Here is a 21,637-nt window from a genome sequence, read left to right on the forward strand (position 1 = left end):
CAAATGTGTGGGGAGCTTCACAAGGAGTGGACTGAGGCTGGAGTTACTGCATCAAGAGCCACCACACACAGACGGGTCCTGGACATGGGCTTCAAATGTCAAACGTCTTACCTGGGCTAAAGAAAAAAAGAACTGGTCTGTTGCTCAGTGGTCCAAAGTCCTCTTTTCTGATGAGAGCAAATTTTGCATCTCATTTGGAAACCAAGGTCCCAGAGTCTGGAGGAAGAATGGAGAGGCACACAATCCAAGATGCTTGAAGTCCAGTGTGAAGTTTCCACAGTATGTGTTGGTTTGGGGAGCCATGTCATCGGCTGGTGTTGGTCCACTGTGCTTTATTAAGTCCAGAGTCAACACAGCCGTCTACCGGACATTTTAGAGCACTTCATGCTTCCTTCAGCAGACAAGCTTTATGGAGATGCTGACTTCATTTTCCAGCAGCACTTGGCACCTGCCCACACTGCCAAAAGTACCAAAACCTGGTTCAATGACCATGGTATTACAGTGTTGATTGGCCAGCAAACTCGCCTGACCTGAACCCCATAGAGAATCTATGGGGCATTGCTAAGAGAAAGATGAGAGACATGAGACCAAACAATGCAGAAGAGCTGAAGGCCGCTATTGAAGCATCTTGGTCTTCCATAACACCTCAGCAGTGCTACAGGCTGATAGCATCCATGCCACGCCGCATTGAGGCAGTAATTAATGCAAAAGGGGCCCAAACCAAGTACTGAGTACATATGCATGATTATACTTTTCAGAGGGCCGACATTTCTGTATTTAAAATCCTTTTTTTATTGATTTCATGTAATATTCTAATTTTCTGAGATTCTGAATTGGGGGTTTTCATAAGGTGTAAGCCATAATCATCAAAATTATATCAAATAAAGGCTTGAAATATCTTACTTTGCTTGTAATGAGTCTATATAATATATTAGTTTCACCTTTTAAGTTGAATTACTGAAATGAATGAACTTTTGCACGATATTCTAATTTTTCGAGTTTCACCTGTATATATACTTATATTTTTTTATTTGTTTTCTATTTTTTATTTTTTTTTTTATATTATGTCTGTCTTGTTGTTGTATTGTTTGTGCATTGGGAGCTTCTGTTACCAAATTACAAATTCCTTGTATGTGTAAGGATACTTGACAATGAAGCTCATTTTGATACTGATATTACTAGATCTTATATATATATATATATATGAATAAAAACAGGAAACATCATCTCACTTTCAACTGCTTTTATTTTCAGCAATTTTAACATGTGTAAATATTTGTATGAACATAAAAAGATTCAACAACTAAGACATAAACTGAACAAGTTTCATAGACATGTGACTAACAGAAATGGAATAATGTCAAAATCAAAAGTAACAGTCAGTATCTGGTGTGACCACCAGCTGCATTAAGTACTGCAGTGCATCTCCTCCTCATGGACTGCACCAGATTTGCCAGTTCTTGCTGTGAGATGTTACCCCACTCTTCCACCAAGACACTTGCAAGTTCCCTGACATTTCTGGCTGGAATGGCCTTAGCCCTCACCCTCTGATCCAACAGGTCCCAGACGTGCTCAATGGGATAGAGATCCGGGCTCTTCACTGGCCATGGGAGAACACTGACATACCTGTCTTGCAGGAAATCACGCACAGAACGAGCAGAATTACTGGTGGCATTGTCATACTGGAGGATCATGTGAGGATGAGCCTGCAAGAAGGGTACCACATGAGGGAGGAGGATGTTTTCCCTGTAATTGCATTGAGCATTTAGATTGCCTGCAATGACAACAAGCTCAGTCTGATGATGCTGTAACACACCGCCCCAGACCATGACGGACACTCCACCTCCAAATCATTCCCGCTGCAGAGTACAGGCCTCGGTGTAACGCTCATTCCTTCAATGATAAACGCGCATTCCTACATAAGACAAGCTATAGAAGATGAATGGATGTTCCTGCATATGTATCATAATTATGGCTTTATGGTTATGTGATACAGCTTTGGAACCATGTTTGATATTTCACATGTTCACAAATAAACAGTGGAAATAAGGCCAAAGGTTTTTCCCCTGAAGTGTGCTTCATTCATATGCAGGTCTGATCTGAATATGTCATCGCAGCAGCTTTTGTTTCTTATTTTTCAGCTCTAGAGCAAAAGCAATGCGTTAATGCAGATATACATAAAATCTAAATAATAGAATCCCTGAAAACAATGGCATATGGTGCAAAACATTACTGATTTGTTGATCGTTTACTATCCGTTCTGCAGGAGCTATTGTTTGCAAGACTAACACGATTTGGCATCAATCTCACAGTTTGGGAAAATTCTCATCTCATTTTGGCAAGCTACTGTATGTAGATAACGTTACCATTGTGACCTATTTAAATGTCTTCCAACAACAGTGTTCAGTACATTACAGAAAAGAAAACTATTGCGTTTGAAAGTCTTAAAAAATACATGCACATGTGCAGCAAGTGTAAGATGGAGTGTGAACGCAGCACTGGCCTAATAGGACGAGTGACAGCTCTGTCAAATGGCCTGAAACTCTCTCACACTGGCTCCAGGCCGTTCATATTGGTGAGTCTTGACAAACGTTCACACACGCGCAGAGAAACACAGATCATCTCTGTTCCCTTGTAATTCTGTGGCCACTAACATTGCCGCTGGATTTTTTACGAGCTCCATCAGCCGATGTGCTGTATGACAGAATCCTGTAGTATTATCTTCAGCAGGAAAGAGAAAGAGAGAGAGAGAGAGAGAGAGGGTGTGTATAACGGCATTCAGTCAGAGCACTTTTGAAGATTTACATCATAATCGGCTCATAAACATTACTGACCAGGCGCAAGCCTGAGATTTGCTTTAGAAATGTCATTCCAAAGGCATTTTAAGAGAGATTGCTTTAAAGAGCTGTGATGCTCAGCTAAAAGAAAATCACTATCAATATTCTCTCACACGGGCTGCAGATGGCCGCGGCTCTAACTGATATGGCTTCTCGTCCGTCTGAAAGCGGCGTAGACTTGGTCTGGTACCGCTGGGTCACTCTCAGATTGCAGGCTTAGTGTTCGGAGGGTTGATCTCTGCAATCTTGATGCGGGGGCACAACATTAAAGGTTCATTTGAAAAGCGCTGTACAAAAGCCTGACCTTCGTATAGAGGCAGGAACACTGAGTGCATTCAAAGATCACAGCTTCATGCTTCCAGTTAAATAATAGAAACCTGAGACTGACCTTGCTGTTTGATGTGCTTTTCAATTGCTGTCACAGTGTGAATCCTGATTGTGCTTGTGTGGGTGTTTGTTTAAAAAGCATCTGCTCCCAGAAATGAGCAACTGTTCATGAAAATCTGTTTAGTCTTTCGGGATTTACAAAATCTGATTTGGTGCTTAGTTTTATAAACAGAGTCTTTCTGTAATAGCTGTATTGACCCTGAGCAAACGCATCTTCTGTTGTGCCGTAGACAGCGCAGGGTCAACACAGACTAATGCACATTGATTTGAACTACACCTCTGCTGTTGCTGTTGAATGGTGTAGTTTAGTAACAGGTGTACAGAAGTGAAAACATTGCAGTTTAGAATCAGAGATGCACTTGAAGAGGTGTGTTGTGTACTGAAGTTTAATAGCAAAAGGGTCGTTTATTATTGGAGATGCACTATATAGCAGGTGTAGTTTAATTTCATTTAAAAATGGATGTGATTTAATTACAGATGTAGTATATTGATGACGAGTGTAGTTCTATTACAGACGTGCAGTTGAATTTGAGGTGTAGTTCACTGCACTGTTTTAGTTATCTGAAAGGTTTGGTTGGTGTTGTTCGCAACAGTTCTTTCAGTACGTGAATCTGTTTGAATATAGACTTCATTTAAATATGTTTGAAGATGGTATTCTGTGTCTGCAAACATATCAAAATATTATGCAAAGATTGTTTATTTTCTGTCTCAAAACTAAATGAGTGTCAATGAATCTAAAAGACTCTCTCTCTCTCTCTCTCTCTCTCTCTCTCTCTCTCTCTCTCTCTCTCTCTCTCTCTCTCTCTCTGTTCAGGTCATATTCGAGGCAGAGGTGACTAACGGCAGAAGAGGTTTTATTGCCATTGATGACATTCAGGTGCTCAGTTACCCATGTGGTGAGTCAGCAGCAACAACATTAAATACTGACATTCTGTGTGTGAGTGTGTGGCTGTGTGTGTGCGTGGATCTGTGTGTGTGTGTGTGTGTGTGTGTGTGTGTGTGGGTGGGTGGATGCATGTGTATGTGTGCGTATAGGTGTTTTGTTTTGTGTGTGTGGTTGTGGTTGTGTGTGGGTTTGTGTGCGTGCATGTGTGTGGTTGTGTGTGTGGTTTTATGCGTGCGTGCGTGCGTGTGTGTGTGTGTGTGTGGTTGTGTGAGTGGGTTGGTGGTTGGGTGTGTGTGTGTGTGTGTGTGGGAGCAAGTGTGTGGTTGTGTGTGTGTGTGAATGTGTGTGGTTTTGTGTGGGGAGGGTTGTTGTGTGTGTGTCTGTGAGTGTGGGTGGGTGTGTGTGTGTGTCTGTGAGTGTGGGTGGTTGTGTGTGTGCATGTGGGTGTGTGTGTGTGTGTGTGTGTGTGTGTGGGTGGGTGGGTGCATGAATGCTTGTGGTTGTGTGTGAGGGTGGTTGTGTGTGGCTGTGTGCCGGTGTGGGTGTGTGTGCGCGTGTGTGTGTGTCTTGGTTGTGTGTGTGTGTTTGTGTGTGTGTGGGTGGGTGGGTGGGTGGGTGCATGAATGCTTGTGGTTGTGTGTGAGGGTGGTTGTGTGTGGCTGTGTGTGGCTGTGTGCCGGTGTGGGTGTGTGTGCGCGTGTGTGTGTGTCTTGGTTGTGTGTGTGTGTTTGTGTGTGTGTGGGTGGGTGGGTGGGTGGTTGTTTGTGTCTGTGAGTGTGGGTGTGTGTGTGTGTGTGTGGGTGGGTGGTTGTGTGTGTTCGTGTGCGTGTCTGTGAGTGTGGGTGGTGTGTGTGTGTGTGTGTGTGTGTCTGTGAGTGTGGGTGTGTGTGGGTGGGTGTGTGCATGTGGGGGTGTGTGTGTGTGTGTGTGTGTGTGTGTGTGTGTGGGTGGGTGCATGTTAGCTTGTGGTTGTGTGTGAGGGTGGTTGTGTGTGGCTGTGTGCGGGTGTGGGTGTGTGTGCGTACGTGTGTGTGTGTCTTGGTTGTGTGCGTGTGTGGGTGGGTGGGTGGTTGTTTGTGTCTGTAGTGTGGGTGTGTGTGTGTGTGTGTGGGTGGGTGGTTGTGTGTGTGTGTGCGTGTCTGTGAGTGTGGGTGGGTGGTTGTGCGTGTGTGTATGTGTGTGTGTGTGTGTGTGTGTGTGAGTGTGGATGGGTGGGTGGGTGGTTGTGTGTGTGTGTGGGTAGTGGTGTGCGTGGGTGTATGTTTGTGTGCGTGCATGCGTGGGTGTGCGTGTGTACGTGTGTGTGGGTGTGGTTGTTTGAGTGCGTGCATGCATGAGAGAGAGAGAGAGAGAGGTTCAAGTGGTTGAGTAAGACACTTAACCTCAGGTAACTCCAGGGTGATTATCCATATAATTTAAAGTCAAAGTGTGTAATTTCTGCATCACTAGCAACCCCAAATGGAATCGCAAAAATAATGACTGCTTCCAAACTGGCTTTTTGAACATTCTCCTTGTATGCAATTGGTCTGCCAAACAGGTTCATCCCCAGACTCATGCCATTGGTTGAGTTAAAAGTTCACATGTCTAACTGCTCCAAATACAGGGCAGTGTTTTCAAAGTGGCTCAGACAATATGTCATAATGTGTTCATTCTTCAGGAAGTCCATCTTAATTCTAGTTGTCTCTGAATATTAAATAGAGATAATAGACAGTATTTTACCATTATCAATATATTTTTGTATTTGGAAGACAAATGCATTTAATGTACATTTTATCAGTGTGTTTAAACACATTGCTCTACCAGTTGAGCTACAAGAAAAATATACCCCAAAATATTATAAAAGTACCTTTTTTCACACTGAACCAAATGCAATGATCAATTCCAATATTTTATTAATTCATATTTGTGGAGGGAAAGAGCTGGCATGAAAAACATTTTTCAATCACTTTTTGAATTATGTGCTGGAAATGACGCTGATGGCGTTATTGAAAGTCATTTGAAATGACTGTTTTTGAAATAAAATGCCCAACAAATTTCTTACTAAGACTCATTTCACGTCTAACATTTAATGCTCACTAAATACCCACAATTAAATCATAATTTGGTAAAATTACAGCTTGATTGGAAACAACAGCCAATAAAAAAAGTGAAATTTCCATTGAGTTTTCTTTGTTTTGTCTCATATTTCATCTCAAGTTTAACTGATTAACAAGTACACTAACTTTCAAAAATGTGTTTATTAAGTACAACATTTATGATGTGGTGGAAATGACGCTACAACTGCAGGACAGTATGGTTTCACTCTTTATTTAGATGATCATATTTTTGATCATGTATTTTATAGTGGATTTCCATATTTTAATATTGAAAGTCTGGGTCTGAAGGCCAAAACAGTCAAATCTATAAAAGACATTTTAAAAAGTTTCAAAAATAATTGATGAAGGCCTGATAAAAATATTCTAATTCTGTTTTAATGAGTCACATTAGAATAAACAATAAATGACCGATACAGAGATTCACGGCTCTGCTGAAGTGTGCGACTGCCACAGTGCGGTTGAAATTGTCCTCTCTGACACATCCAACCCCTGAAGTTTGTCCGATGTATAATTAGCCCTTATTACATGCCAAGTACAGAACTTCACATGAAGTATTTGGAGGTCAAGTGACGGTACAGTCACCTGACGCGCGCGCGCACACACACACACACACACACACACACACACACACACACACACACACACACACACACGTGCTCCAGCACTTGAAATGTCAGCAATGTACATATGATTTTAAGTGATTATTAATGTGTGATTCACAGCACTGTCTCTGCAGATTAGCTCCAAGCGGACGCAGTGGCGCTAGCTTCACCTATTTGAGTTCCAACAGTCATACAAAACCTGGACATATCAGCGATGTTGAAAATTGTGATTTCCATAGAATAAGTCAAATCTTAAACGTCATGAAAATAAATCAAATCTTTCAAAGTCATGGACAAGTGTTGGAAATGTATAAAGTGAAATTCGTGTAAAAGATTGAATCGGTTAAACATTGCAATCTGGATTAACTACATCTTCACAATCTTTCTCCAGTATACACAAACGATGGAGAAGTTCATGGGGTTTAAAGGTGTGGGATTCCTGGTGTGTAGTGTCTCCGTCTCACTGGGATCAGAGCTTAGGCATGATAATGTAACAGGTATTCCCAATTAACGGCACGTCCACAGAAGCACAGGGATTACTGCCACTCCAAACACAGATTATATTCCCTCTGAACCCTGCTAATGAATCTTCAACCCTCTGATCCCTGATCACGGATGACATCTTATTAAAAATGATGTTGGGAGAGAAGGAGATGAAGGAGGGGTTTGTTGCAAGTCAGTTCTGGCGGTGTTCCGGCAGAGCGTTTCCTGCGTTCAAAGACCATCTATTTAGAAGGCACCGGATCAGAAACTATTCTGATGTGTTACTGTATGTTTCGGGACTGTCAGTGATTTTCTGCAGAGAGAGAGTGATGGTAGTGCCTGACACCTTTAGACATTAATGTTGCCGAATGGCATAGATCTAGATCTTCAATTAAAGTCACAGTATTATAACTGGGATAAAATGACACATTCACCACAAATGAATTCGTGTTTGTGAGGGATTGACAATCTCAATCTTAATTGTGTGGAATACATTAGAAATCCAGTGATTGAACACTTTGCTATTCTGGGGACATGAGGAAATGACAGTAGTGCAATTATTAAATATGTCTTCAATTATTTTACATTTGACCTTTAGCCTCACAGCATTGTGTAACATTATAAATAGTCTTTATTCTTTTTATCAAGCCTATTAAAACTGCAATCAAGTCAAATGAAACATTATAAATATCACAACTTTATAAGAACAGCCACAGAATTGTAGGAATGACCCACAGTTAACCTCTTTGCGTTTGTAATGAGTAACAATGCGTTCAGCAGTCTTGATGAACACTGAACAGGTCTAAATCAGCGTTTGGTTTTGATGTCATTTCATTTCAGGGGATGCTCTGGGTGGACCAGGAGGAAGTTTAGAGTTGTGACAGTTGCCACAGAAAGCAGAGACTCTGTTAAGAGTGTGTTCTGCTCTCTGGTAGTTTATGTTTGTGTCAGAAACCCATATCAGATATCATATTTTATTTCATCTTAAATCATCTTATTTGCAATTCCTTAATTTATTTCTGGTGGATTCTATGGGCTAATTGAGCAGATAACCCCAGAGCTGACAAATTAACACTCAGAGAGAAACAAATACCATGTTTTGCCTTTAGAGTCGTATTGGGGAAGATATTGTGATCGTGTGGGATTGAGCACTGGGGGTTTCAGTATAGAGCGCAATATTCTGTTCCGGAAGTAAATATCCCATTCATTCATTTTCTGCAAATATACTGTATATTTATTTTAATTGATTGATTGATTTTTATTTGCACACAAAATGAAACAGAAGCAGAATTAAAGAAAATACAAAACTTAAACTCTGTTAGTGCTGGGAAAGCAGAAAAAAACCCTAAAGAGATTGTACAGAGTACTTCCCACAAATCAATGAAGTTCTTATTTCATAAAGAAATGAAGGAAAAATAAAAGATAAAGAAAAGAAACAAGAAAAGAGAAATTGAATAAGGAAAGATTTAAAACAAAGATATTAGTTTTGATATTGATGAAGAGTTATTGCAAAGCAAGAAACATTTTAAAGAGCAATTCTTTAAGTACAGAGTCAGACAGTTCCTAAGAGATGGACCTCTATATGAAGTTGCAAACTGACCAAAACAAAAATAAAAAATACACATTTTGTGCGGTGATAATGACTCATCAGACATAATGACTGAAGAATCATTTCAAAGGAGTCTGGTAAAAGATTATTATTATTATTTATTTATTTTTTGAATGAAAAAAATACATTGACATATTTGAAGGTGATTAATTTCATAAACATTAATAAATGATTTTTAGTGCTTACGTATTACCTTAAAATCTTTTTTAAGCTGTGGTTTAAGTGATGTATGCACTTGTGTTCAAGCTGCAAGTCAGTGGGTTTTTATTTCAGATACAAAAAAAACAAAACAATTGCATTACATTTGCACAACTGCATTACCCATAATCCTCCAATCAGTCACTGCTACCATGGAAATGTAAATTGTGTAAAAAGAGCTTAACAGTGACCATCCACTCCCATGAAGCATTGCAAGTTACATAATTATGTCTGAATATTTTGCAATAAACTTAGCATATCAAACTTATAATCACTGACTTTCAAATCCTTTTTTTTCCCCAAATCAAAGTTTGTAATGTTGTGATTCATCTCGCAGCTGGTTGTTAAAGAAGATTTGTTCTACATCCCTACATGAATATATGTACTGAATATAATTTATAAGACACTTTATTTTATGTATGCAGAAATGATGTACTGTATGACAATAGTCATTTAGCAGGCAGTATTGTGCAAAGTTACTTACACTACACATAATGATAAAGTCTTGATCACAGCACAATAATGATAATCAGATCAGTTTTATTGAACTGACCACTCCACACCACACCTGATGCTGTTTTTAAAACAGTCTTTACCGTTCCCTGCATCTACATCACTGTTTTAGGAGTGATATGTTTTATTCAGGCAGGTTTGAGTATTAAGGTGTTTGAGAACTGTGATGTCATGTGTTGCTGTCTTTACCTTCCCATGCAGATAAATCCCCTCATTTCCTGCGTTTGGGGGATGTGGAGGTTAACGCCGGGCAGAACGCCACCTTCCAATGCATCGCCACTGTCCGAGACGCGGTCAACAACAAACTCTGGCTGCAGGTGGGAACTTTTGCTGTCATTGACTGAAACAATATATTATTTTTGTCTGTATATGCTGCACATGGTTAACCTATACTATACTAACAAAAATACATAAATAAACACTTCCATAATCAAATGCATTTACTCAGCCTGTAAAATGTATGTTTTTCCAGACACATACATAGTATGCAAAATGCTTGGCATTGCAATTGCATAGTCCCGTTGAACATACAGAATGTGCGCTCATACGTGATAAACCTCATTACTCAAGGGGGCGCTGTAGTTCCATTCAAATGTTGGAGGCTCTGTTTATACACCTGGTATTATGAGGCGTTTTGGGCAATCTGTTTGAAATGGGACAATGCTAAAGGGGTCCAAACCGTTTTGAGATTTGTCCACTTCAGCCACATTTAGAGGTGGTTGAAAATGCCTGTAACCACATTGGGCTCGTGCTCTCTTGTCAACTTGTAATTTGATCAGCCAGTATGCGTAATTGAGATCCTTTTCAAACTGCTGCTCCAGTATAACAGTAAAACTGACGGTAGAAAACACAGTTAACACTAGTAATGCCCACTAAATCTCCATTTAAGTTAAGTGTTGAGCTCCAACGCGTAAGCAGAAAATGTGGTGACAACACACTGTAGACCTATATATTAACATGTATTTTTTACAATATGTGCTTCCATGAAATAGCATTGATATAAATAAAGACATCTGTCAGACTTAATGCAAGTTACACACAGTGGCGTAAACAACACTTTCTGTTCACCAAATCTGAATCCAGATCATTTAAGCAATCTACAGATACACTTTGGGTTCCATTGAAACAGACCTTAGTGTGACTGTCGTCTTCAAAAAGTGCATTTTTGACACAAGCATTGCTTTTGATCAAACACAAGCTTTCAGTAAGATGGAGTTCGCCTTAATTGGCCGGGAATGTCATGTTCAAGACACGTACGGCAGCAAACAATTTTGTTGTTTTTAGGTTTGATTTCACCATACTCACTGAATTGCATCAGTTTTGGAATCTCTATCTCGGATTAATGGTCAGTGGGTATATATATCCACAGTTACAGTCAAGCAGGCTAGAGAGAGGCTGCCCACTTCATTTAAACGGAACCTGTCACATGGAGAACATTTGTTCTTGTGCCTCTCAAATTTTCTCACTTTGTTCTTCCTGGAGGAAAACCCTGCTCTCTTAATCCGGGCGTACACGGCATTTCTGTAGAATCATTCCCAGTGATGTGGTCATGAATAATATGGGAAAACACAGTTTTAACATGACCATTTTCTCCAAATGTGTAAAAGCTTCATGAACGCTCCACCTCACGAATTCAATCCGACAGCGGCCAAATTTCAGAGACCATTTTAAAATGTATCGGTAGGTCATGAGCTGCTCGTAAGCCACACGGCTCCTCTCGTAATTCCTCTCACACGATGCGAGCTGTGACCACACGAGCACAAACTATTTCCATGTAATCTCTCCCGACTAGAAAAAATTGGTCAGGAGCTCATACAACAGCCGAATATCACACCATGTGCACACGCCTTTAATGATATCTGTGTCGGTGGTCTCCGTGTGCATGGACGCTTTCTTTCAGGTGAAGCCCTGCTGCTGCCCTTTCATTTTGATTAACTAATGAGAAGGGTTTACATACAGCAAAGACAAAGTGAGGTGTAAAGTAAAAGTGACCTTTTCTGATCTGATTGATGAGGAGGTGAAAAACTGAAGAAGCGTACAAGTGTACTTGTCTGTTGAGGATCTGACTAATGGGAGATGACAGTGTTAAAGGGGCTAATGAATTGCCCTCTGTACCACACACACACACACAGATTAGCAGTGATCGTGATTGCCGTCACTTCTTAAATAAAGCATATTAAAGAGTCGCATGATGCAATGTGAGGGTGTGTGAATGGCGAACTCTGCGCACTTTGCTAGTTTTGTTACTGTTTGTGTCATAAACCGGTGAGATTTGATATACCCTGTTCCATAACTGTTCTGTGAAGACAATATGTCAAAGAATTCAAAATCCTCGGGCTATGGAAACATTAAAAGACACGTGCTAAAGCTGACACCTCTGTCAGGGTCGCAGACCGGGCACTCAGTTTGGATGGTGCTGCAGGAGAGAGTCGGCGTCAACTGTCGAGCATATTGACAATGCCGACGAATGTCGTTGCTGACTTGAGGATCTTGGGGAGACAGAAATGGGGGACTGAAATGGATGGATTATTTGGAGTAATTGGAGAAGGAATTAGCTGCTAATCCGCTAGCCACCAAGACAGACTTGGAACATGTTTGGGAAAAGTTGGAAGATATGGAGAACCGTAATCGGCGAAACAACAACCAAATTGTTGGAATTCCTGAGAACGAGATATGGTGAAATTCCTAGACGAGCTTTACCCGAAATAACAGGCCATAAGCTGGAAATCGAGCAAGCACACATAGGTTCTGACTCGGAGATCCGCGGAAGGAAACAGGCCCCGATCAATTCTGGCCAAATTTCGGAGATCATAAAGCAAGGAAGGCTTTCTTGGAAGAACCAAAGAAATGTCTTGTTCCTAGACGTTGCGAATTCGACCAGAAAGAAATGTGATCGATTCAAGTAATGCAGGAAACTCTTATAAACGGGAGGTCGATTTGCACTGATGTTCCCAGCCAAATTGAGAATTGATGCTAATGATGGCCGCACAATATTTACATGCCCACAGCAAGCATTGTCCTTCATAAAGTCAATGACTGAGTAAGTTATTGTGTGATGCTCTTGATACAGCCGAGTGGACCTGACTCGCTGATCATTCACTTGATCGTCCGTGGAAACTGGGTGCCTTCTTTGTTTCTTTTTGTGTTGGTTTCACCTTGCGGATGGAGTTTATTTTGTGGAATAACATTCCTTCAGGACAGTTTGTGGATGTATCTGCATGTTCTTTGTACTTCTGCTTCCTATTGGAAGGAGTTTGTTTTGTGAAATATTTCTTTAGAAATAATTACAGTGATTAGGACATCTGTTCCACTCATGTAACGGCCGAATGGGCAAGCACATTGGACATTTGTTTGACTGTCCAAGGAAAAAGTACAGCCCATTTTATTTGTCCTGGTTCCGCTAGAGGCTGGAGTTTGTTTTGTGGTGGAACACACCTTCGGGAAAGTTATATGGATGAATTTACATGTTCTTTGTTTTATAGATTATCTTCTGTTGTGTAATTTTGTTTTACAAATTCTGTATAGAAACCCTGGACTTGAGCAATTGGATGGCAAAGTTTTGAGTTTAGAGAGATGGACACCAGTTGACACTGTCGTGCGCAGGGTTAATGTGCATGTTTTTCTTTTTTCTGTTTTTTATTCTGGGGTAAGTTCAGGGGTTGACTGCTGCATCAACGTTGGAAAGTGGTCTTTATAATTTTATTTACAATCTATTTTTTGTCATATGTCAAAAATGTCAAATGTTAATATGAGTGAATTGTCTCTTTCCACATGGAATGTAAAATGGGTTGAGGTGCCCCATAAAAAGAAGGAAGGTTATATATCTTCTTTAGTGTATGAAATATGATATAGTGTTTCTTCAAGAAATGCATCCATCCTCGCAGGAAGCTGAACATTTTGGGAAGATATGGGGTGGATATGTTTTATTTAGTGTTGGCTCAAGTAAGAGCAGGGGAGTCATTGCATTGCATCTACAATGGCCACTGGCACCCCTCATGATATAATATTGGGAGGAGACTTTAATTTATTGATCATAGTGAAGCAAAAGCATGTAAGCCCCCAAGTGCAACATTGACACTTAATAGGATGTGTAAAAATCTTGGTCTTGCAGATATTTGGAGACTTCTGAACCCATCTGGTAGGGACTATACATTCTTTTCATCAGTCCATAAGATTTATTCTAGAATATATATATATGTCCCTAATTTCATCTGTTGTTGATTGCTCAATTGGAAACATTTTAGTCTCAGATCACACCCTGGTGAGTTTAGAGGTGTTGCCACATATGGAGAAAAGGAAATCATATAGTTGCCGCTTTAATGTATACCTTGTGCAAATTCCTGAATTCCAACAAATGCTAAAGGCTGTAATCAATATATGGAGTCTATATGGAGACCAACTGGTCCTCAGTATCCTCTGTGGGTGTGGCTTGGGAGGCACTAAAGTCAGTTTTTGGGGGCGAAATGTCGTCTGATGGCCTCAGAGAATTGACCCGATTGAAACACAGTTATAATACTTTTTTGTCATGGAAGTTGGAGTTTTGGCTATTCAGGGCAAGGCAGTCATATTTTGAGTCAGGAGACAAAGCAGGGAAGCTTTTGGCCAGATATATAAAGCAGAGAGAGTTTGTCTTTTTCTACCATTCCCTCAGTGAAAACTGCTGGTGGTGAAATATTTACCTCAGCCATTGATATTAATAATGCTTTAAATTTTCTGCTGAAGACATTAGAAATTTGTGGAACCATTAGAACTCCAAATTATCTTGATTCTGAGATAACCTTGGAGGAGCTTGCCTACAGGCAAGGCTCTGGGGCCAGATGGTTTTGCCGCTGCAGTTTTTCGATCTTATGCTACAGAATTGGCTCCACTTTTGTTAGAAATTTATACTGAATTATTAAAGTATGGAAAGTTCCGCCAGCCATGACACAAGCCCGGATCAGTCTGATTCTTAAAAAGGACAAAGATCCAAGTGAGTGCAAGAGTTACCGTCCAATTTCCCTGATCCAGTTAGATGTAAAAAATATTGTCAAAAAGTTGGGCTAACCGATTAAATAAAGTTATGACATCTCTTATACATATAGATCAGGTAGGGTTTATTCAGGGCTACAGCTCTTCTGATAACATTAGGCCTTTCATCGATCCAACCGATGCATCAGCAAATAAACCAGCTGTTTTTAGAAGAATGTTGACCAAAGATAAAATTGGAAGGATTTTTGGCATTTTATACTATACATTGCACAATATGGTTAAAAAATTCAAGAAATCCAGTCAAATCTTGGTGCGTATAGGGCAAGGCCGAACACCACTTCTGAATGCACGTGATCTTAAAAAAACATCTTTCGTCAGTAATATGAAAAACATCAGGAATACTTTAGTAAACATTTGTCAGTCAACACCGTTCACCACTGCATCCGCAGATGTAAGTTAAGGATTTACTATGTAAAGGAGAAGCTATACATCAACACTGTCCATAAGTGCCACTGACTTCTCTTGGCTCAGTCTCATCTGAGGTGGAAAGTAGAACAGTGGAATCATGTTTTGTGGTCTGATGTGTCCACATTTAAAATAGTTTTTGGAAAAAAACAGCTGTCGTGTTCTCTGGGCCATGTGTTATTAGCATTTTCCATACTATCCTAACTTTTTTGTAATTGGGGTTGAACTAGGGCGGACAATTTTGAACATTATTTTAGTGTGATCAACAAAATAAACAAAAGAGCGCTTTAAAAGGGTAACAAAGTTAATTATGCCTCCTGATCCGGAAGTAAATTCCATTTTAAAAAATACGTTTTTTCCTACCATCAGAGCAGTTATTTGAAGTATATGCATTGTTGTATTTTTATGAGGCGTGTCAGCAGGGGGCAGTCAGCACGCCTCTGCAAACCTTAGAAGCAGCGCAGCCACAGAATGAGAGCCACTCACACAGGACACGTTCTTCTTGACAGTCTACAGTATACGTAGGCTGCATTGACCAACAAATAAAAATAGCGCTGCTTGCAAAATGGACTGCTGTTGACTGTAGGCTTGTGTTCAGTGATATAGGAATGGAACAAACTTAACAATATGTGTAATAAATATATATATATATACACTCACCTAAAGGATTATTAGGAACACCCTACTAATACTGTGTTTGACCCCCTTTCGCCTTCAGATCTGCCTTAATTCTACGTGGCATTGATTCAACAAGGTGCTGAAAGCATTCTTTAGAAATGTTGGCCCATATTGATAGGATAGCATCTTGCAGTTGATGGAGATTTGTGGGATGCACATCCAGGGCACGAAGCTCCCATTCCACCACATCCCAAAGATGCTCTATTGGGTTGAGATCTGGTGACTGTGGGGGCCATTTTAGTACAGTGAACTCATTGTCATGTTCAAGAAACCAATTTGAAATGATTCGAGCTTTGTGACATGGTGCATTATCCTGCTAGAAGTAGCCATCAGAGGATGGGTACATGGTGGCCATAAAGGGAAGGACATGGTCAGAAACAATGCTCAGGTAGGCCGTGGCATTTAAACGATGCCCAATTGGGGCCTAAGGGGCCTAAAGTGTGCCAAGAAAACATCCCCCACACCATTACACCACCACCACCAGCCTGCACAGTGGTAACAAGGCATGATGGATCCATGTTCTCATTCTGTTTACGCCAAATTCTGACTCTACCATCGGAATGTCTCAACAGAAATCGAGACTCATCAGACCAGGCAACATTTTTCCAGTCTTCAACTGTCCAATTTTGGTGAGCTCTTGCAAATTGTAGCCTCATTTTCCTATTTATAGTGGAGATGAGTGGTACCCGGTGGGGTCTTCTGCTGTTGTAGCCCATCCGCCTCAAGGTTGTGCGTGTTGTGGCTTCACAAATGCTTTGCTGCATACCTCGGTTGTAACGAGTGGTTATTTCAGTCAAAGTTGCTCTTCTATCAGCTTGAATCAGTCGGCCCATTCTCCTCTGACCTCTAGCATCAACAAGGCATTTTCAGCCCACAGGACTGCCACATACTGGATGTTTTTCCTTTTCACACCATTCTTTGTAAACCCTAGAAATGGTTGTGCGTGAAAATCCCAGTAACTGAGCAGATTGTGAAATACTCAGACCGGCCCGTCTGGCACCAACAACCATGCCATGCTCAAAATTGCTTAAATCACCTTTCTTTCCCATTCTGACATTCAGTTTGGAGTTCAGGAGATTGTCTTGACCAGGACCACACCCCTAAATGCATTGAAGCAACTGCCATGTGATTGGTTTATTAGATAATTGCATTAATGAGAAATTGAACAGGTGTTCCTAATAAGCCTTTAGGTGAGTGTATATATATATTGTGTTTTTACTGCTTTTCTTGCCTGTAATGCAGTATATATCAATCTAAATATCTGAATTATCATATTGATTATATTATATTTATAATAAAAACGATGTATTATTTTATTTGAAATACCTTTATTTCACATTCTCTTGTGGCATGTCTAGCGGCGGAATGGAGAAGACATTCCAGTGGCAGAGAAGAAAAACATCAACCACAGGAAGTTTGCAGCCTCCTTCCGACTCAGAGAGATGACCAGTCAGGACCAGGACCTGTACCGATGTGTCACCCAATCAGAGAGAGGATCCGGCGTGTCCAACTTTGCAGGACTCATTGTCAGAGGTAAAATGTTGTTTTGTTATTTATTGCAGTGTTTCTCAACTAGACAACATCGGCAAATTTTGACGGTGGCCTCCGGATGACTTAAAATAAGTTGATAAGTGAATAAGCTATGATATGATAATCTAACTTGAAATAATACGTCTAAAAAGAAAAAAGAAAGGAAATTCTAAAAATAAAGAATTAAAACTTGGAAACTAATCATATTTCTTATTTTCAACAATTCCCTGCAACAACTTTTTAATTGAAGAACATATGATGGAATCACAAAATAAATCATGTAGCTATGACCTAGTTTCTGTTAATAGAATTTGAACACAAGCAGCTTTGTCATCATTACAGCAGAAGTACCAGAGGAAATATCTTGGCCCATTTGGGGATGCTTTCAGGGGGGATTGGAGTCAAAAAGTTTTAGAGCCACATATTTATTAGTCAGCAAATTCATTTTGTTGCATTCTTCCACTGAAGGTATATAGTCCCTGACTTGTGAACTCAGGTAAAAACAATATTCTGGGTTCAATACAAGTTAAGCTCATTTGTGGCATAATGTTGATATTCACAAACATTTATTTCGACTCGCTGGATAAAAGCCAAATAAAAGCACAAACGTGTGTTCGAGAGAGACACTTCCAATGGAAGTCAATGGGGTTTAATCTGTAAACATTAAAATACTGTTTCAAAAGTATAGACACAAGACATAAACAATATGTGTATTAACATGATTTTACTGTCATTAAATCACACACTGACCAAATGTTTTGCTAAATTTTCTCAACTTGTATCTGGACTTCAAAGTATTTAGATCTCTATTTTTTGGTCAATTTAGTTGTAAGATATCAGCTCACTTTACATTCACACAGTTATTCTTTGGAACCCATTCAACTTATACAAATAATAATATATTATAATAGTAATATATAGTAATATACCACATTTAGTTCCGGTCCTCGGATCTGATTGGACGAGAGACATTCCATGAGCACTGATGGTGTGATAGCATCAGCGCTCGGACGCTTCACTGTGTGTGTATCACTCCGCGTTCATGCTGTTCTAAACTAAAGTGTATCTGTTAGAAGTTACTGTCTTTATTTTTGAAATTACATATGTTAGCCAGCAGGTGGTGGCAAAAGATAATTTTTGTGTTTAATATGAGCCAGTTTGTGACGTGAAGTGAATCTCTGTCAGTCATTGTTTACATAGAACAGCACTCCGTGATCGCTGGTATTACCACTACATTACCAAAGCTAGGAAATGGCTTTAAACGGACAACTTCAGGATTAAGGCTCATGCTGTGAGACACAACAGACTGATTTATTACAGAACTCATGTGCTTACCTTTTATCGGAGTTTCCACATTGGATACATACTGTTTAAAATGGCGGAGGACATCGCTGTTTCTATAGTGAATGACTCTTGTGCACCAACAACTGTTAAATAGAGAGAAATACCCCCGCTTGGACATCTAATTTCCACTGAAAAAGCTGACAGCATCTCTGATTGGGTGTGGCAACAGGTGATTGCACACGCTCCATCTCTCTCTCTCTCTCTATCTCTCTCTCTCTCACACACACACACACACACACACACATCCAGCCGTCTATCCTTGTTTATTCAATAACTTGTAGATACAGCACAAGCTGTGATACTATTTCTGAAGTGAACTTTTTGAATTACTAATGGAGGCGTGGACGCATCATTTACCAGCTGTCATTTAAGAAAGTAGTTCCATGCACAAATGTTTTTTTTGTGATTGTACTCAGTTTTTCCTAATTTTTTAAAATGTACTTGTTCATTGAACTGTTGTATATAATCAATATCACTCTCGCAATCATGCTATATGTCCCTACATCAGTACTGCTGTAATTAGCTACAGCACTCATGCCTGCGGCCAAATCACAGCAGTGCTGCAGTAGGGCCATACCGCACTCTTGCTCATCTGATATTACTTAAATATATCTAAATCGTGCACCTTTAACTTTTAAACCCTCACGCTTTTATTTTGACATTTTGAACTCTCCAGGAAGTCCTGTAATTGTGTCTGTTTGTAGGCAAGTTCACAGTAGTTTAATTCACTTCTTATTCAAGTTCTGGTAAAATGCCGTTCTAAATGCATATTATAAATTAACAAAACTATTGAGCATCAACATCTGAGATGTTGTTCGTAAGTAGCGGTCAAATATTGCACACCATGTGAAGGCTAAAAATAGCCATGAGTGTGTGTGTAAACAGAGAAGCGCCATTCACTAACACACTGCAGCTGCGCTTGTATTTTATATATTTTCTTATTAAACACATCCTTTTGTGATTCACAGAGCTATCGCACGTCTTCAAGTGGCTTTGAATAAAATTGAATTGAACATATGAATTACTTAAATGGTGTTTTATGGTGGTTTTATGTCATTTTTTATGAGCTTGACGGTAATGAACATGACTAACACACAGAATCGGATTAGGATCGGGCTCATCCATTTAAAAGCTTCAGTATCGGAGCACATACCGATCCAGGTATCGGATCGGAGCATCCCTACTCCAAATATTGACCCCATTCACTTCCATTGTAAGTTTCTCACTGTAACAGATTTTTGCTTTTTTTAAATAAATATTTGAAATGAATTTTTATCAACATTCCAACAAAAAATGCTGTCGATTGAGCTGAACTTGTACAGAATTATTAATATTCTTTTAATAGCTGGTCTCTGCGTGCTGTGGAGTGAAATAAACAATATCTAGGTGAACATGTGTTTCACATCATTGCTGTTAATTTATTTTGTATTTAAATATAAAATAAATAAATAAATATATATATATATATAGTAAATACTGATTGAATGAGCCATGTTCAAAGTGGTTTTAAAATAGTGATAAATGCACATTAATTGAATTACACAGTATATTAATGCAGCAATTATTTGTTTATATTATGATTTTGTTTATCATTACATTGCTTGGCAACCATAAAAAGCCTACAGCTAGGCTAATGAATTATATTACTTATCTGAAAAAAAATATATAACTGGTAACAATAATATATATATATATATATATATATATATATATTGTAAAATTCTATATTTTTGATCAGTTTTATAATATTTGTTCAGTATTTAAATGTTTTTTTTGTTGTTGTTTTTTGTTTTTACATACTGCTCCATTTTAAATAGTTTCTAACAAGACACCTGAACTATGGTCAAATCACTGTAACACATGACCTTTCATAGCTCTTTACTTTATCAACTTTAATTATGTGTTTCAGTAATAAAAGCTGTGTTTGACAGAGGAGTTTTAGGTTCTTATCACCCAAAACAACAACTCAAATCTAAGAGAAACAGCCATGTTACAGTGACCATCTGCTTATTTAAATGCTGCTAAATAATACAAATGTATTCAAATTTGTACATCCATTGGGTGCATGATGCCATATTAATATGCAGAGCCTGTTTATGGCCACAAATCTCATTGGGTCTTTATTCGTGACTTTTCCGAAACTCTTCTGTTTGAGAGCGTGCAGACCCAAGCTCGCCGCGATGTTCTGTCCAGCGAGTGATGTGTGAATTTCTCATGTTCAGGGCCCACTCCAAGAGAAGTGGAATAGTTAGTAGGGGCCGGAGGGCAGCAGGGTTGTGAAGTTAGCAGCTCGGGCCAGTTGAGTATCAACCACACTGACATCTCAGATATCTCCGGCACACTTCCTCAGCTGACATCCTGCTACAAGAGTCCCAAAGATGGTAATTTCAGCACAAATTTTTGGGCCATGGATTTGTGCGTGCGCTAATGGGAGCTGGCACGGAGTTGCCTATTGTCATGTGTGACCTCAGGCTAGTGCTTTATTAGCTCCCGCTCTCCCTAATGCAGGGCGACAGCGGGCCCTCCCGGCTGTTTGGAGCCGCTTTGTAACAAATGAAAATTTGAGTGTTGAATTCTTACGCTGAAGAGGTATTGATCTGTGTGTCCCCCAGCTGCAGTGAGAAAGATGCAAGAGGAGTAAAAAAAAGAAAAAGTCAAACAACACTAAAGAACACAGTTGTCGCTGCAGTGCAAAGGGAGCTCGGCATTTAGAGTCATGACATTAGCCCCCTCTTACTTGTGGAAAGTAAAATGAATTAACAAGTCATGCGTTGTGTAATTTGAAAGTTTTGAAAGTAAATAGTCAATAAGCACCACCCTGTTTTTAATACTGTAGGTTTCCAGTGGCTTGGAAACCTACAGTAGCATTTCCTTATGCAACCGCAATAAAGGGATTTTATTTGATTCGAGAAAGCATAGAAAATGTACCGGTGCTTCAAAGAGCCCAGAAACCAACCACTGATCTGAAGGACCAATAATGAAACATCAAAACTGTTTTTAATCCCCAAAGAACCATAAGGCCAACCAAAGAACCCTATTCA

General features: G+C 39.6%; 1 protein-coding gene across 12 annotated transcripts in view; it reads left to right on the plus strand.

The window, feature by feature from the left end:
• Positions 1 to 21,637, plus strand: part of LOC127624282 (receptor-type tyrosine-protein phosphatase kappa-like) — a 247,790-nt gene that overhangs the window by 100,346 nt on the left and 125,807 nt on the right. For all 12 annotated transcript variants that reach the window (XM_052099037.1, XM_052099026.1, XM_052099028.1 and 9 more), the window contains 3 exons: positions 4,039 to 4,120; positions 9,813 to 9,928; positions 17,081 to 17,255. In XM_052099037.1, the coding sequence (XP_051954997.1) occupies positions 4,039 to 4,120; positions 9,813 to 9,928; positions 17,081 to 17,255 (373 nt within the window). The remainder of the gene's footprint in view (positions 1 to 4,038; positions 4,121 to 9,812; positions 9,929 to 17,080; positions 17,256 to 21,637) is intronic.

This window comes from Xyrauchen texanus, chromosome 30 (assembly GCF_025860055.1).
Source record: "Xyrauchen texanus isolate HMW12.3.18 chromosome 30, RBS_HiC_50CHRs, whole genome shotgun sequence".
Classification (NCBI taxonomy): Eukaryota; Metazoa; Chordata; class Actinopteri; order Cypriniformes; family Catostomidae; genus Xyrauchen; species Xyrauchen texanus.